The sequence below is a fragment of the Crocuta crocuta genome, unplaced genomic scaffold (assembly GCF_008692635.1).
Source record: "Crocuta crocuta isolate KB4526 unplaced genomic scaffold, BGI_CrCroc_1.0 scaffold221, whole genome shotgun sequence".
Taxonomy (NCBI): domain Eukaryota; kingdom Metazoa; phylum Chordata; class Mammalia; order Carnivora; family Hyaenidae; genus Crocuta; species Crocuta crocuta.
In genome coordinates this window covers 1,279,555-1,297,910 of record NW_027528610.1, presented here as the reverse complement: position 1 = coordinate 1,297,910, position 18,356 = coordinate 1,279,555, and the positions used below count along the sequence as shown (strand labels likewise).

The following is an 18,356-nucleotide window of genomic DNA, read 5'->3' as shown; positions in this document are numbered from 1 at the left end:
GCACGAGAAAGTGCATCAACAGAGCAGCTCCGAATGAGGAGCTAGACGAAAGGGTTCTGCGCCCGCCCCACGACGCGCTGTGACGGTTTCCTGACACTTCGGGGGGCGGGTCCCCGGCCCCTTACCTTGCTGGTTCCCGTAGGTGTCGTGTCCGCCTCCGCCTGCAACGGAGGGAGAAGGGCACACGGTCACGTGTCTGTTCCCACCTCGGTCCGCCGGGCGCTGCGACCCGCTGCGCTCGCAGCTCTGGGCGCCGCACACAAGACCCGGATGGCGGGACCCGTCCCCCCGCGGGCGCGCGCGCGCTCAGCGAAGAGGGGCGGGGATGTGCACGCGCACGTACGTGTGCAACGGACGTGAGGTCACACATTCATGCGTATGCACACACAAACCGCTGTAAGCGTGCACGCAGTGCACACCTCCACACACGTGCACACACACCTCCACACACGTGCAAACCACACACGTGCACACGCACACCGCCACACACGTGCACACACACCTCCACCATGAACACACCTCCACGCACGTGCACACAGTCCTCCACACACGTGCACACGCACACCGCCACACACATGCACACACACCTCCACGCATGTGCACACTTCCACACACGTGCACGCACTTCGCCACACACGTGCACACGCACACCTCCACATGAATACACACCTCCACACAGGTGCACACCTCCAGACACGTGCACACGCACACCTCCACACATACCTCCACCATGCATACACACCTCCACACACGTGCACACACTCCACACACGCGCACGCACTCTGCCACACACGTGCGCACGCACACCTCCACACATGTTCACTGCCACACACGTGCATGCACACCTCCACATGAATACACACCTCCACACACGTGCACACCCACACCGCCACACACATGCATTCACACCTCCACATGCACGCACCTCCATACACGTGTACACACACCTCCACCATGCATATACACCTCCACACACGTGCACAGGCACACACATGCATGCACATACCTCCACATGCACACACACCTCCAAACACGTGCACACACAGCTCCACACATGTGCACGCGCACACCTCCACATGCACACAAGAGCGCACACCTCCACACGCACACGTGCAAGCGCAAAGATCCACACATGTGCACACACACAGCTCCAGACACCCTCACATGCGCACCTACACACACACATTTCCACACACACGTGCACACACACAGCTCCACACACGTGCAGACATGTACACTGATGCACATGTACACCGATGCACACACATGCATGTACACACACCTCCATATACGTGCACGCACACTTCCACATGCACACACCCCTCCACATGCATACAAGAGCACACACCGCACACCTCCACACACACACGTGTACATGCACAGCTCCACGCACACGGTTTCATACACGTGCACACGCAGAGCTCCAGACACCCGCACATGTGCCCCCCACATTTCCACACACACGTGCACGTGCACAGCTCCACACAGGTGCACACGCACAGCTCCACACACACGTGCACGTGCACAGCTCCACACACATGCACACTGATGCACACACATGCATGTACACACACACACATACTACGAACTGCAGACGAGCTCACTCCCTCGCCAGAAAGGGAAGCAGCTTCACTGACAAGGAAAGCACACGTGTTAGACCCCGCTGGTGACCCGCGTGCACACGGGACACAACACGACACACCTCCGGCCAGCACACACACGGCTGTTAGTCCCCGAGGGCAGCTCCGCCTCCCACAGCGTGTGCAACACAACTCCTTTACCATAGTTGTTTCCGTAAGAGTGGGGTCTAGAGCGCCCTCCACCTGCCGGACAGAGAGAGCACGTGAAACGGAGGAGAACATTCTGGAAGCTTCCATGGCAGCAGTGAGAACACCAGCGGGCCCGAAGCAAGATGTCCCCAAGTTCAGGCCGCAGCCCTGGGCTCCCCGGACCCCAGGGCGGGAGTGTGTTGGCTGGTGGCCCTTTAGAGGGAACCAGGTCCAAAATGAAGGTAAAATGAGGTCGTGAGGACCAGGCCACTGATTTTCGCACGGTCCTGCGTGAGGACAGGACACGCAAAGAGGCGCTGCCGCCTCCAGGCAGGCGGCCGGGCCCCACCCAGGAGCTCAGGCTGCTCGGCCCCAAGGCTGACAGCTGGCTCTCAAGGTCCTGAGAAATGCCAGTGTCTGCTCAGGGTCCTGACCCCTTTCCTGCGGGAAACGGGGACATTCTTAGGGCTCCAGGGAGGCTTGCGGCTCAGCCCAGTCACCTCTTTCTCTCCGTGAATCCAGCAAAGACGAAAAAACAGGCTCTCACGGGATCCTTGTCTTCAGAGGGTGTGCAAGGGTAACGCCTCCCCAGATGAGGGCGCGGCCCCGGCCTGCAGGGCGAGGGGTGTCCCACACTACCAGCCCCCCGTGGCTGCTTGTGAAAATACGGTGTCTATAGGGGCGCCTGGGGCTCAGGCGGTTGAGCATCTGACTTCGGCTCAGGTCATGACCTCAAGGTCTCTGGGTTCGAGCCCCGCGTCGGGCTCTGTGCTGACAGCTCGGAGCCTGGAGCCTGTTTGCATTCTGACTCTCCTCTCGCTCTGACCCTCCCCTGCTCACGCTGTCTCAAAAATAAACAGATATTTTAAAACATCAAAACCACAAGAAAGGCCTGAGCCGTCAGAGGGCAGGCGGGTGCCCTCCCTGCAGACACGGCTGGGCAGGACCAGAGGCCCAGACGCAGGTCACCGTGTGAGAAGGAGGCCCGGAGGCCGGTCCCCAGCATCAGGCTCTGAATTACACGCTACGCTGACTATCACCGTGGGGTCACCACGGTAAGCACGGCGCAAAGGGATTTGCTCACGGCGTTCGAACCCCGCACAAAAGGTGCGTGTGTGCATCGTGCTGTCCACACGACCTGGTCCCTACTCCCCTCACAGACGTGCACCAGAGCCTCACACGTTACCCCCCGAGCACACACGCGGCACCGGTCGGTCTCCCGTAGGGAGCCTGCTTTCACTGACTTGCGGAAATTTCTATGAAGGGGTTCGCCTTCCGCTTACACAGAAAACACTGCACGATTGTTGTACACGCACGTGTGGATGTGTGTGTGTGTGTGAGAGAGGGTGTGCATAGATATACAGATATATGCAGAAATATAAGTATCTACATATGTATACTCACCGATACGCACACATATACACAAATATAGGTATATGTATCTAAGACTACATATGTAATACATACACATATAAAAGTATACGTGTGTGTATATAAAGCTATATAAATATACATGAAGATACATATACAATAAACCTATATGGGAATATCCCTATATATAAAGGGATATATATAAATATACTCAAAATACATACACAAGTATATAACGCTGTGTGTGTATATATAAATACATGTATACATATGTCAAAGCGTGTACAAATGTAATGTTATAAAGGGTATCTATAATCATGCACGTACAAATATATATACATAAATATAAACATATACGAAACATATATAAAGGAAAATATATACACACCGTATATATAAGCATGTATGTATACACATACATATGTATTTATAAAAGGTGTATATGCAGAGATGCATAAATATGTACATATACATATAAAGGTGTATATATAAATAATTTAAAAGGATATGTAATAAATATAAAGATATGTAAATATATGCATATGTATATAAACGTATATATACATAAAGGTAAATAGAAACATTCATATATAAGTGTGTTTATGTAAATATATATAAAATTATATATACATAAGTAAAGATATAAAAACATGTATATGCACATATAGGGTTGTATACAGAAATAAAGACACAGACTTTATATGTAAATATATATAAAACAATATGCAGGGACTTATGTAGTAAAGGTGTATATGTAAATATATATAAAGGGACATTTAAATAAAGATATAAAAATATGTACATGCACATATATAGGGGTGTATATATATAAATAAAGAAACTTACATGTATATGTGTGTACATATAAATATAAATATATACATGTGTATATAAAGCTGTATATTTACATAAAGGGATGTATGCATAAAGATTTAGAGACACATATGTACATAAAGTTGTATATATAGATGTACATAACGGGATATATACATAAAGAAAGACAAAAAAGGACTTTATATAAAGGTGTATACTTAAATATATATAAAGGAACATATAAATAAAGACATAAAAATATGTACATGCACATATAGAGGGGTGTATACATAAATAAATATACAAAGACTTACAAAGATATGTGTATATGTAAATATATATAAAAGCTTGTACACGTAAATAAGGATATGCAGGTACTTATGCACATAACGGTGAATATGTAAATATATATAATGGGATATATAGGCAAAGAGACATATGCAGGGACTTATGTATATAAAGGTGTATATGTGAACATACATAAAGGGATCTATACTAAAGAGTAAAAATATGCACATGCGCATATACAGGGTGTATACAGAGAGACTTTCCTATGTGCACGTGTATATGTGAATATATATAAAGGGATCTATAAAGACATTAAAATACGCACATGCGCATACACAGGGTGTATACAGAGAGACTTTCATATGTGCACGTGTACATGCGAATATACATAAAGGGATCTATAAATAAAGACGTAAAAATACGCACATGCGCATACACAGGGTGTATACAGAGAGACTCTCATATCTGCACGTCCACATGCGAATATACATAAAGGGATCTATAAATAGAGACGTAAAAATACGCACATGCGCATATACAGGGTGTATACAGAGAGACTCTCATATGTGCACGTCCACATGCGAATATACATAAAGGGATCTATAAATAGAGACATAAAAATACGCACATGTGCATATACAGGGTGTATACAGAGAGACTTTCATATGAGCACGTGTACACGTGAATATACATAACGGGACTCCCAGGGACGGGGACTGACGCACGTAAACGCTATACGTAGCTGCAGGGGCGCATGCGGAATAACGATCTAGAGTCGCGTGCGCACAGGACCCCCGCACACGTCACGGTGCGGTGCAGACTGAGCGGAGCGCACGTATAAAGGCACGTGTGCACACGTACGCGCAGGGCCGGGAAGTGTGAACACGCACAGGTGCACACGGACACGCTCGCGCACATGTCTACACAGCAGTACACACCACTTTCGGGGGGAAGCCGCCCGTTTCCGGGCTGGCCCAAGTGCGGGGACCCACTTCCGGGCGCTCTGGAGGACACGCCCCGCACCCCGCACCCCGCACCCCCGCCCGGNGAAGCGCCGACCCCAGGACCCTTGCACATGCCCTCTGCCCTCCCTGCCGCCGCCCCGCGTGGCCCGCCACACCCCACACAGGAAGCGCCGACCCCAGGACCCTTGCACATGCCCTCTGCCCTCCCTGCCGCCGCCCCGCGTGGCCCGCCACACCCCACACAGGAAGCGCCGACCCCAGGACCCTTGCACATGCCCTCTGCCCTCCCTGCCGCCGCCCCGCGTGGCCCGCCACACCCCACACAGGAAGCGCCGACCCCAGGACCCTTGCACATGCCCTCTGCCCTCCCTGCCGCCGCCCCGCGTGGCCCGCCACACCCCACACAGGAAGCGCCGACCCCAGGACCCTTGCACATGCCCTCTGCCCTCCCTGCCGCCGCCCCGCGTGGCCCGCCACACCCCACACAGGAAGCGCCGACCCCAGGACCCTTGCACATGCCCTCTGCCCTCCCTGCCGCCGCCCTGCGCGGCACCCCACACCCCACACAGACGCGTCCATGCGTTTCTGCGCCCGGCACGCTGCAGGCGCGCCCGTTCGCTCGGTGACGACACAGCCCCATGCACAACACCAAGCTGGGCACACAGTGAGCGCGCAACTAAACACTTGGCAGTCCCTCCATACAAGCACATACTAAGCGCTCACTTAAAAAACAGCTTTTAGTTTTTCCCTGCAGGCACACAGTAAGTGCTCAACTGAATGCTTTAGAGTCCCTCTGACCAAGCACATAGTAAGTGCTCAGTTAAACAACCGAAAGATCTTCCTTGCAAGCACAGAGTAAGTGCTCAGCAAAACGCTTTGGAGTTCCTCTGTGCACGCACAGAGTAAGCGCTCACTTACACACCTGGGAGTTCTTCCCTGCAAGCACATAGTAAGTGCTCAGCTAAACAGCTTTTAGTTTTTCCATGCAAGCACAGAGTAAGTGCTCAGTTAAACACTAGAGACTTTCTCCCTGCAAGTACATAGTAAGTGCTCAATTATAAAGTACTAAGTTTCTTCATGCAAGCACACGGTAAGTGCTCTACTAAACACCTGGGAGTTCTTCCCTGCAAGCACATAGTAAGTGCTTAATGAAACAGTTTGTAGTTCTCCATGAAAGCACATAGTAAGCACTCGGCTAAACACGGAAGAGTTCCTCCAGATAAGTACACAGTAAGTGCTCAGTTAAATACTTTGGAGTTTCTCTGTACAAGCCCATCGTTAAGAGCTGAGTTAAACAGTTTTTAGTCTGTCCGTGCAAGCACATCATAAGTGCTCAATTAAAGGCCCGAGAGCTCCTCTGTGCAAGCATATAGTAGGTGCTCAATTAAACACATGGGCGTTCCTACGTGCAAGCACATAGTAAGCGCTCACGTTGATGAAACTGTGACACGGAAAAGGCATGTCGAGGCTTCTCTGACTTCTGTCTGCAACGATTTCTCCATCGGCAACGCCCGCCCAGAGCGGTGAGGCCCCCGGGAAAGGCGTTCCCTGCTCTCGGGGACTCGTGACGACCCTTGGGCTTTGCTTAAACGGGGCGTCTCGGGAAATACGTGTGGGCGGAGAGCAGCCTGGATCAGGGACCCTCCTAACTAGGAGGTCACTGCGCCCCACGCCAGAGGTTGGGGGGCAGCAGGGGTGTGGAGGGGAGGGGCTGCGGGTGCGGGGGCGGCCTGGGGTCCATGCCTGTCGAGCACAGTGGGCGGGTTCAGGGGAGCAGTGAGGCCCTTGCGCCGCCCTCACTGGGCCCAGAGCCCCCGCACAGCCAGCGGGTCGACGGGCAGGGCTTCCGGGGACCCCTCCTCCCAGCCCCCAGGCCTCCGGTGGCTGAAGCAGCGGCTCTTCGAAAGAGGAACTGCGAGGTGCCGACGTGTAGAAACGGGTGTGTTCATGGACGGAAGCGATTCCTCTGAAGTTTGGCACAGTTTCTGTAGTAACTTCGCACATTCGTCATCCAAATACCGCAAACGAGGGGGCTGAGGCGACACGTGTTCCACCTCCGACACCCCAGGTCCTGAGGCCGGGGGTCTGAGGTCCAGGCAGGGGTGAGGCTGGGAGTGTGAGATCCAGGCAGGGCCGAGGCCGGGGGTCTGAGGTCCAGGCAGGGGTGAGGCCGGGAGTGTGAGATCCAGTTGGGGTGAGGCTGGGAGTCTGAGATCCAGGCAGGGCTGAGGCTGGGGGTCTGAGGTCCAGGCCGGGGTGAGGCTGGGAGTCTGAGGTCCAGGCAGGTCCGAGGCTGGGGGTCTGACATCCAGGTAGGGGTGAGGCTGAGGGTCTGAGGTCCAGGTAGGAGTGAGGCTGGGGGTCTGAGGTCCAGGCAGGGCCGAGGCTGGGGGTCTGAGGTCAAGGCAGGGCCGAGGCCGGGGGTCTGAGGTCCAGGCAGGGCTGAGGCCGGGGGTCTGAGGTCCAGGCCGGGGTGAGGCTGGGAGTCTGAGGTCCAGGCAGGGCCGAGGCCGGGACTCTGAAATCCAGGCAGGTCCGAGGCTGGGGGTCTGACATCCAGGTAGGGGTGAGGCCGAGGGTCTGAGGTCCAGGCAGGAGTGAGGCCGGGGGTCTGAGGTCCAGGCAGGGCCGAGGCCGGGGGTCTGAGGTCCAGGCAGGGCCGAGGCCGGGGGTCTGAGGTCCAGGCAGGGCCGAGGCCGGGGGTCTGAGGTCCAGGCAGGGCCGAGGCCGGGGGTCTGAGGTCCAGGCAGGGCCGAGGCCGGGGGTCTGAGGTCCAGGCAGGGCCGAGGCCGGGGGTCTGAGGTCCAGGCAGGGCCGAGGCCGGGGGTCTGAGGTCCAGGCAGGGCCGAGGCCGGGGGTCTGAGATGCAGGCAGGGGTGAGCCTGGGTCCTCCTAGGCCCCCGTTCTTGGCCTGCAGATCTGTGGTCTCCCCATGTCGTCACGTGGTCGTCTCGCTGTGGGAGTCCGCGTCCTGATCTCCTCTTTGAAGGGCGCGGGTCTTACGGGACCAGAACCCACCCTAATAACTGCATTTTCCCTCGTTAAGGAGCCCATTTGCAGAGTCGCGCCCTGAGGTCGTTCACTTAGGGCATCAAGTACCGACGTGGGGTGGGGGGGGCAGAAGGCATCCGTGGCCCCGTCCTGGTTACCTGCGAGCCAGCGTGCAGCCCCCGCTCCTGGGCTCAGATGCCAGCTTCAGACAGCGGACCCAGCGGCCCTGGAAGGGGTGGGTGTAGACGTGAGGAGCCCGGGGGTGGGGGCCGAGGAGCAGCGACGGCCCGGTGTGTGCACAGGACAGTCTGAGGTCGTCCCGCCTCCCCGTGTCAGAGAAGCCCGCCGCCCGCTTCACGGGCCCCTACTCAACCTGAGCACCCCCAGCTCCTTCCCACTGCGTCAGGAGCCCCGAGAAATCCCCCGGAGGCCACGCATCAAAGCAGGTGGCCCCTTGCAGAAAACCCCAGAACATTCCGTCTGGAAGCTCTTTCCCAACGTGGCTTATCTGTGCTCGGCTGCATTTTTCCACAGAATGTTCCGGAACAGCCCACAGCCTGGGGACTTTCAGCACTGCTGCCAACGACCGGTGTTCCTTCTGGACGGACGCACACCTGAGCCCCAGGTGCGCCGGGCCGAGCATGCGAGCGCAGGGCACGGTCGGCTGCTACACGGCCGGCCGGAGGCCATCACCGTGTTGTCCACGACCTCNTGCTGCCACACGGCCGGCCGGCCGCCATCACCGTGTTGTCCACGACCTCAGCTCACCCCGTGGTTTTGTGCGTGCGCGGAGTTTCAGCAGAGCGAGAAAACGGATTCCAGATGGCACCCGCAGCTGGCGGTCTGAGTCACAGGGTCCCCGCCCACCCTGGGCCTCGCCCTTCCCTTCCCCGGGGTGCTGGTGACTCACCCCGTCCTGCTGGCTCATCACATACACTTAACCCCCCCGCTTCCCCAACACAGAGAAGGAAACACTTTCCGTGAGGGACTCCCATGCTTTCCTCGTGGGAGAAGATTGGACACGTGATTTCCAGGGGCGCCTGGGGGGGCTCAGTCGGTGAAGCGTCCGACTTCGGCTCAGGTCATGATCGCATGGTTCGTGGGTTTGAGCCCCGCGTCGGGCTCTGTGCTGACAGCTCGGAGCCTGCAGCTGCTTCGGATTCTGGGTCTCCCTCTCTCTCTAACCCTCCCCTGCTCACGCTGTCTCTTTCTCTCCAAAATAAATAAGAACATTTTATTCCTTCCGATTCTCTCTCTCTCCTCTCTTTGTACCCCGACACGCTCTGTCTGTCTCTCTCTCTCTCTCAAACTTCAAAATAAATAAAATATTTAAAAATTAAAAAAATTTTTAAGTAAATTCCAGGAGGAATAAGTTGGAGAATCATGCACTTGGAGGTATGAATACTGGACAGAGATTTTTAAAAGGAAGGGAAAACAGTGATGTGAACACACTTTAACTGAGGCTGTGGGTGTCACTCTTGCTTTCCAGTGGGTAACGGCTTCCTTGGACCCTCATTCCAAGGTTGAGTGACCCCGTCCTGGGAGGAGATAAATTTCTATCCAGCTCAGCACCAGAATGGGACTCTGGGACTGCTTCTGGAAGCCTGCTTCATTCAGCCCTGCCTGGTCTGCTTTTAGGTTTTCAGTACTTTGTGATTGCTAAGGACTTTACCACTGTTTTCCATCAATGTACCTTTCACTTAATTTTTTTAAAGAAATCTACGGGAAGCTCGTCTCCCAAGCGATGGAAACCCCACAGACACGGAGGATAAATGATATACGACACACGGCACCCACAGGTGGGCTTTTTCGGGGCCACATCGTTCGGAACCATACAAACATATGAAAGAGGAACTTGTCCTCAGCCTAATTAAAAATGCATCACAATAACGTACAGTATCCGTCAGGCAGACCTATTTTGCAGCAGTCAGAGAACAGGGAATGAAATGCGTGATGCGGGGTCAACCTTCCACCCCCCTGCTTGGAAGTGTGAGGGGGTTTCCTGCAGAGGGAGAGCCACTCCCCATTTCAAAGGCAGCAGAGGAAACCCACCAGGAAGACAAAGCAGGCTCTGTCCAAGCAGCGTGCGGAGGACCCTGAGGGAGCACACGACTTACCTCCACTGTTGTCGGGCATGCCCGGCTGGGGGTGGTAGGGGGGCCTCGGCTTGGGGTACATACCTGCAGGGAAAAACAGTGCACATTTTGCAGAGAAAAGTAGCCACTGTCAGCAGCAGCCTGTGACACAGGAACGTCAACACGGCAATAGATGCCCCAGGTCCCTCACACCTGCTGCCCATGTGTCATAGAAGGTCACAGACCAGTGGAACCTTCCAGAGCCTCTCGATGTAAAAATCTCAAACGTAGAATTTAAAGAAGAACCCCAACTGGGCTCACGCGCACACACACACACACACACACACACACACACACATGCATCCATCCACCCGCCCATCCCTCACACCCTCCGTGGACATTGGCCTATCACCAATTTTTGCTATTGGTGAATCATGCTGCTGGTCTATACCTAGGATGGTATTGCCTCCTGGGTGGAGGAGCACCTGGGCGGCTCAGTCAGATAAGTGTCCAACTTTGACTCAGGTCATGATCTCAGGGTTTCTAGGTTCTGGACCTGCGTCGGGCTCTGTGTTGACAGCTCAGAGCCTGGAGCTGCTTCTGATTCTGTGTCTCCCTCTCTTTCCTCCCCTTACCCGCTCTTGCTCTATCCCTCAAAATTTAATAAAAACAATTTACTGCTTCAGATTCTTGGTCTCCCTCTCTCTGCGCTTCTCACCAGCTCATGTTCTGTCTCTCTCTCTCTCAAAAATAAATATTAAAAAATAAAAACATTAAAAAATAGTTTTAAAAAATAAATTCTAGGAGGAATAAGTTGGAGGAAAGGGTCTTGAGCTTGGAGTGTTAATATTGGACAGAAATTCTTAAAAGGCAAGGGCAAATGGTGGTGTGAGCACTCGTTAACTGAGGACGCGGGGGTGACTGTTGCTTTTCAGTTAGGTAACGGCTTCCTTGGACCCTTGTCTAGACATTTAGTGGCCGCTCCTGGGAGGAGATAAATTTCTATCCATCTCAGCACCAGAATGGGACTCTGCGACTGCTTCTGGAAGCCTTTTGCTTAGCCCTGCTTCATTCGGCCCCGCCTGGTATGCTTTTAGGTTTTCAGCACTTTGTGATTGCTAAGGAGTTTATCAATGTTGACTGTCATTGTTTCCTTTCAGTTAATTTTTTTAAAACAAATCTATGGGAACAACGTCTCCCAAGCATTTGAAACCCCACTGAGTGGAGGATAGATGACATACAATACACAGCACACACAGGTGGGCTTTTTCGGGGCCGCATCATTTGGAACCGTGCAAACATGTGAAAGAGGAACTTGTCCTCAGCCTAATTGAAAATGCATCACAATAACGTACAGTATCCGTCAGGCAGACCTATTTTGCAGCAGTCAGAGCAACAGGGAATGAAGTGCGTGATGCGGGGTCAACCTTCCACCCCCCTGCTTGGAAGTGTGAGGCGGTTTCCTGCAGAGGGAGAGCCGCTCCCCATTTCAAAGGCAGCAGAGGAAACCCACCAGGAAGACAAAGCAGGCTCTGTCCAAGCAGCGTGCGGAGGACCCTGAGGGAGCACACGACTTACCTCCACTGTTGTCGGGCATGCCCGGCTGGGGGTGGTAGGGGGGCCTCGGCTTGGGGTACATACCTGCAGGGAAAAACAGTGCACGTTTAGCAGAGAAAAGTAGCCACTGTCAGCAGCAGCCTGTGACACAGGAGCATCAACACGGCACTAGATGCCCCAGGTCCCTCACACCTGCTGCCCATGTGTCCTAGATGGTCACAGACCAGTGGACCCTACCTGAGCCTCTCGGTGTAAAAATTTCAAAAGTAGAACTAAGAAAAACCCCACATAGGCACATGCACACAAACACACACACACATACACACACATTCACACACACACACAACCACCCATCTCTCCATCCATCATTCACTCATTCATCCATCCATACACCCATCCAACCGTCATCCATCCATTCATTCATCCATCCATCTTCAATCCACCCACCCAATCATCCACCCATCCATCATCCATCCTTCTACCCACCCACCCATCCATCCATCCATCCACCCATCCATCCATCCATCCATCCTTCCATCCATCCATCCATCCATCCATCCAACAACTATACAGGGATGCATGCATCCATCCACCCATCCATTAACCCATCCACCACCCAACCATCTGGCCACCCATCATCCATCCAAAAATCCACTCATCCAACCATCCAACCATCCATGCAACCACCCATCCCTCACTCCCTCCATAGAAATTAGCCAATCACCAACTTTTTACTATTGGTGAATCATGCTGCTGGTCTATACCTAGGATGATATTGCCTTCTGGGTGGAGGGGCGCCTGGGTGGCTCAGTCTGTTAAGTGTCCAACTTTGGCTCAGGTCATGATCTCAGTGTTCATGGGTTTGAACCCCGTGTTGGCCTCTGTGCAGAGAGCTCAGAGCCTGGAGCCTGCTTCCGATTCTGTGTCTCCATCTCTTTGTGCCCCTCACCAGCTCATGCTCCCTCTCTCTCTCTCTCTCTCTCAATAATAAATAAAAACATTTTGAAAACATTTTAAAGAAGTGAATTCCAAGAGGAATTAGTTGTAGAAAAGGATCACAAACTTGGACATGTTAATACGGGACAGAAATTTTTTGTTTAATATTTTTTATTTATTTCTAGGAGAGAGAGAGAGACAGCGTGAGCAGGGGAGGGTCAGAGAGAGAGGGAGTCACGGACTGAAACAGGCTCCAGGCTCTGAGCCGGCAGTCAGCACAGGGCCCGACACGGGGCTCGAACCCACAAACCGTGAGATCATGACCTAAGCGAAAGTCGGACGCTTAACCGACTAAGCCACCCAGGCGCCCCCAGAAATTTTTAAAAGGAAGAGTAAATGGTCATGTGAGCACCTGTTAACTGAGGCTGCAGGTGTTACTGTTTGTTGCTTTTCAATTGGGTAATACCTTCCTTGGAACCTCGTCCCAGTGTTTAGCGACCCCCCGCCTGGGAAGAGATAAATTTCTATCCAGGTCAGCACCAGAGTGGGACTCTGGGGCCACTTCTGGAAGCCCTTCCCTTAGCCCTGCTTCATTCAGCACTGCTTGGTCTTGTTTTTAGGTTTTCAGCACTTCGTGATTGCTAAGGAGTTTACCAATGTTCTGCATCAATGTTTCTTTTCACTTACATTTTTTTTAAAGAAATCTACAGGAAGCTTGTCTTCCAAACATTTGAAACCCCACAGACACGGAGGATAGATGACATACAATACACAGCACACACACGTGGGCTTTTTCGGGGCCGCAACATTTGGAACCGTGTAAACATGTGAAAGAGGAACTTGTCCTCAGCCTAATTAAAAAAGCATCACAATAACGTACAGTATCCACCAAGAAGACCCATTTTTGCAGCAGTTATAGAAACATGGAATGAAATGCGTGATGCGCGTTCAACTTTCCAGCTCCCCCTGCTTGNGCCTAATTGAAAATGCATCACAATAACGTACAGTATCCGTCAGGCAGACCTATTTTGCAGCAGTCAGAGCAACAGGGAATGAAATGCGTGGTGCGGGGTCACCTTCCAGCCCCCTGCTTGGGAGTGTGAGGCAGTTTCTTGCAGAGGGAGAGCCGTTCCCCATTTCAAAAGCAGACGAGGAAGGAACACAAAGCAGGCTCTGTCCAAGCAGCGTGCGGAGGACCCTGAGGGAGCACACGACTTACCTCCACTGTTGTCGGGCATGCCCGGCTGGGGGTGGTAGGGGGGCCTCGGCTTGGGGTAGATACCTGCAGGGAAAAACAGTGCACGTTTAGCAGAGAAAAGTAGCCACTGTCAGCAGCAGCCTGCGACACAGGAGCATCAACACAGCACTAGATGCCCCGGGTCCCTCACACCTGCTGCCCATGTGTCCTAGATGGTCACAGACCAGTGGCCCTACCTGAGCCTCTCGAAGTAAAAATCTCAAGACTAGAACATAAAGAAAAACCCCATCTGGGCGTTTGCGTATGCGCGCGCGCGCACACACACACACACACACACACACACTCAACCACCAATCTATCCATCCAACCATCCATTCGTCCATCCATACGTCCATCCATTCATCCATCCATCCGTCCATTCAATAATCCACCCATTCCCCACACCACCATCCATCCACCCACCTATTCCTTCCTCTTTCCATGGACACTAGCATATCGCCAACCTTTTGCTATTGTGAATCATGCTGCTGGTCTATACCTAGGACTGGTATTAGCTTCCGGGTGGAGGAGCGCCTGGGTGGTTAAGCATCCAACTTTGGCTCAGGTCATGATCATCTCAGGGTTTGTGGGTTCAAGCCCCGTGTTGGTCTCCATGGTGACAGCTCAGAGCCTGGAGCCTGCTTCCAATTCTGTGTCTCCCTCTCTTTCTTCCCCTCCCCAGCTCATGCTCTATCCATCAAAAATTAATAAAAACATTTTACTGATTCAGATTCTCAGTCTCCCTCTCTCTGCACCTCTCACCTGCTCACATTCTGCCTCTCTCTCAAAAATAAATATTAAAAAAAATAAGTTAAAAATAAAACATTTAAAAAATTTTTGAAGTAAATTCCTGGGGGAGTAAGTTGGAGGAAAGGGTCTTGCACTTGGAGTGTTAATACTAGACAAATTTTTAGAAGGCAAGGGTAAATGGTGACGTGTGCACTTGTTAACTGAGGCCATGGGTGTTACTGTTGCTTTTCAACTAGGTAACGCCTTCCTTGGACCCTCGTCTAGACATTGAGTGACCCCTCCTGGGAGAATATAAATTTCTATCTAGCTCAGCATCAGAAAGGGATTCTGGGACTGCTTCTGGAAGCCCTTCACGTAGCCGTGCTTCATTTCAGCCCTGCCTGGTCTGCTTTTAGGTTTTCAGCACTTTCTGATTGCTAAGGAGTTTACCAATGTTGTCCGCCAGTGTTTCCTTTCACTTAAAAATTTTTTAAAGAAATCTACGGGAAGCTCGTCTTCCAAGCGTTTGAAGCTCCACAGACACGGAGGATAAATGACATACAATACAGAGCACACACGGGTGGGTTTTTTCGGGGCTGCATCATTCGGAACCGTGCAAACATGTAAAAGAGGAACTTGTCCTCAGCCTAATTAAAAATGCATCACAACAATGTACAGTATCCACCAAGCACACCCTATTTTGCAGCAGTCAGAGAACAGGAATGAAATGCGTGATGCGGGGTCAACCTTCCACCCCCCCTGCTTGGAAGTGTGAGGCGGTTTCCTGCAGAGGGAGAGCCGTTCCCCATTTCAAAGACAGCTGAGGAAACCCACCAGGAAGACAAAGCAGGCTCTGTCCAAGCAGCGTGCGGAGGACCCTGAGGGAGCACACGACTTACCTCCACTGTTGTCGGGCATGCCCGGCTGGGGTGGGTAGGGGGGCCTCGGCTTGGGGTAGATACCTGAGGGGAAAACGACAGTGCACGTTAGCAGAGAAAAGTAGCCACTGTCAGCAGCAGCCTGTGACACAGGAGCATCAACACGGCACTAGATGCCCCGGGTCCCTCACACCTGCTGCCCATGTGTCCTAGATGGTCACAGACCAGTGGAACCTTCCAGAGCCTCTCAATGTAAAAGTCTCAAAAATAGAACGTAAAGAAAAACCCCATCTGGGCGCATGCACACATGCTCGTGCAACACACAAACACACACACAGACACACACAAACCCAACCATCCACTCATCCCTCCATGCATCATCCATCTATCCATCCATCCATCATCCATCCATCCATCCATCCGTCCACCTGTCAATCCACCCATCCACCCATCCAACTATCCATCCATCCCTCCATCCACCCACCCATCTACCAATCTGTCCGTTCATCCATCCATCCACACATGCATCCACCCACCCATCCATCCAACTATCTATCCATATATCCATCCGTCAACCTGTCCAACCAACCATCCATCCACCCACCCATCCATCCACCATGTACCCATCCCTGCCCCCACCCGTCTCTCCTCCCTCCACGAGCATTAGGTTACCACCACCTTCTTGCTATGTGATCACAGCGCTGTGGATGTGCACTCCACGTTTGCTGGACGCCCCGTGTTCAGCTCTTGCCGTCTACACCTAGGAGTGGTGTTTCTGGATTCCAGGGAAATTTTGTTTTTAGCTATTGTTTTGAGGCCACAGTATTTTCCACGGTGCCCTCAGCATCTTCCATTGCCCCCAGCACGTGCACGGAGTCAGGAGGGCGGGGGCTCTGATTTCTCCACCTGCACACCCACACTCGCTATTTTACGTATTTTGATTCTAGTTCTCCTGGTAGGGATGTGGTGAGACTCCCTGAGGCTTCGATCTGCACCGCCCCAACGACGGCTTTGCCTTGACCGTCTGCACCCCGTTTGCGCCCCCAGCAGCCCCCCACAAACAGCCCAGACTCCCAGGTTGGCATAACTCCTGGCCGGCCTCATGGCCACTCACCCGAGCTTGGCTTCTTTGTGGGTTCTGTGAACAAAGAGAGAAAACAAATTGAATGAACATCGAGCATTTATCCACAGCTCAAGGAATCGTTCACTTCCTAATAGAAACGGAAAATCTCAAGGCACTGAATCTTACGTGCTTTGGATACAATTTCCAATTTGTACTTAGGATGGGGAAGAAAAGGAAAAAGGAAGGAAACGCGCTTACAACCCGCACCTCCCATCTTCCCCGAGAGCCGGCTGGGGTTGTGCGTGGGGAGTAAATTCCTTGAGGGGTCATCTTGGCTCACTAGGACGTAAGGACTTTGCAGAGGTGAAGGGGTGTTTTGCTGACCTCACACCTCACACACCTGCTCCCCGGCCGTTAGTGTCCGTCCTCGGGGAACATCCCGGACGGATGCATCACAGGGAGTTTGTCTCTGTCTTTATTTTTAAGCGTGTTGATTCCCTTTTCAGAGACAGACAGACCGGGTCTGCAGCCCCAGGAGCCGGATCCCCTGCCTTCCCGGAGGAGGCGGGAGGCCGGCCAGACCCCAGAACCAAAGCCGCCGAGAAATACGGTCACTCACCGGGGTCATCGAGGGCGTCGGCCAAATCGAAGTCATGCTGACCTGGGGGGACACAGAGAACGTGAGTCGCAGGGGACATGAGACATGGGGGGAGGGGGTCGTTCCTGGCTCCTGGCTGCTGCCCTCTGTCTGCCCCATCCGTTTCCCAAGCCCCTCGGGGGCCTCAGTGCAAAGGGCACCCCACGGTGAGCCCCGCGCAGGGTCGCCTTTGTCAAATGACTATGTGCTCTTTCCCGCCACTCGATGCCTCTCGGCGCAACACACGTCCTAAGGAAGGTTATTGTCCCGTCGCCTTGTGAAGGGAGAAAGAAAGCCTCCCGGGATCTCAGCTGCCTCCAGCGGCCGTGCAGAACGAACCCTGGAATGTTCTGGAAACCCGTGAAGGGTCCACGCATTCTGCAAAGGCTGCTGGGTGCCGGCTAGGGGACGAGGGGCCCCACAAGTCTACGGCCCCTGCCAAGGGGGAACGGGAACGGGATCAGCCCTGCGGGGAGGGTCAGGCTGCCCCAGGGACCAAACACAGGCGCCCGTGTGAGCCCTCCCGGAGGGCTTCCTGGAGGCAGTGGTCTGCGAGCTGTTTGGAAGGTGCCGATTTGCTCTTGAGAAGGTAACACCGCGATACGTACGCAGCTACACGGAACACACCAGACACACTGCCTCCTGTTAAGGGACAGAAACGACAACGTTGGATGGGGCCACACGGGGAACAAAAAGGCAGTGAGGCCCCTCCCCTCCCCTCCCCGCCCCCCCAGTGGCCCTTCCTTTCACGCTGCTGCCAGACGCTTCGTCCCCTGGTCTGCAAACTGGGATCCGAAGGTTTCCGGGGGGCCTGGTCCTTGCATTGCACTAACTTGGGGACACGCCCCCCGCCCCCGGAGCCGACCTCACCCCTGCTTTGTAGCTCAGGAAATGCGCTCCGGGGAAACGTGTGCCCAGAACTGCTGCCCATTTCCCTTCCCTCTTGGACGGAGGGACAGACGGACGTGCAACGGAGGCCCCGCCCACAGGGTCCTGTCGCTCTGCACCCCTGTCCCCAAACCCGTCCCCAAACCGGGCCACCTCCCC

At 53.4% G+C, this 18,356-nt stretch overlaps 1 protein-coding gene across 1 annotated transcript in view; it reads right to left on the bottom strand.

The window, feature by feature from the left end:
- LOC144223924 (glycoprotein Xg-like) overlaps nt 1–18,356 on the bottom strand; it is a 26,675-nt gene that overhangs the window by 3,600 nt on the left and 4,719 nt on the right. Inside the window, exons 2-9 of the mRNA XM_077754716.1 lie at nt 17,292–17,333; nt 16,724–16,747; nt 15,631–15,693; nt 13,985–14,047; nt 11,851–11,913; nt 10,315–10,377; nt 1,782–1,823; nt 126–161 (exon numbers count right to left, since the gene is read on the bottom strand). Coding sequence (XP_077610842.1) covers nt 126–161; nt 1,782–1,823; nt 10,315–10,377; nt 11,851–11,913; nt 13,985–14,047; nt 15,631–15,693; nt 16,724–16,747; nt 17,292–17,333 — 396 coding nt within the window. The remainder of the gene's footprint in view (nt 1–125; nt 162–1,781; nt 1,824–10,314; nt 10,378–11,850; nt 11,914–13,984; nt 14,048–15,630; nt 15,694–16,723; nt 16,748–17,291; nt 17,334–18,356) is intronic.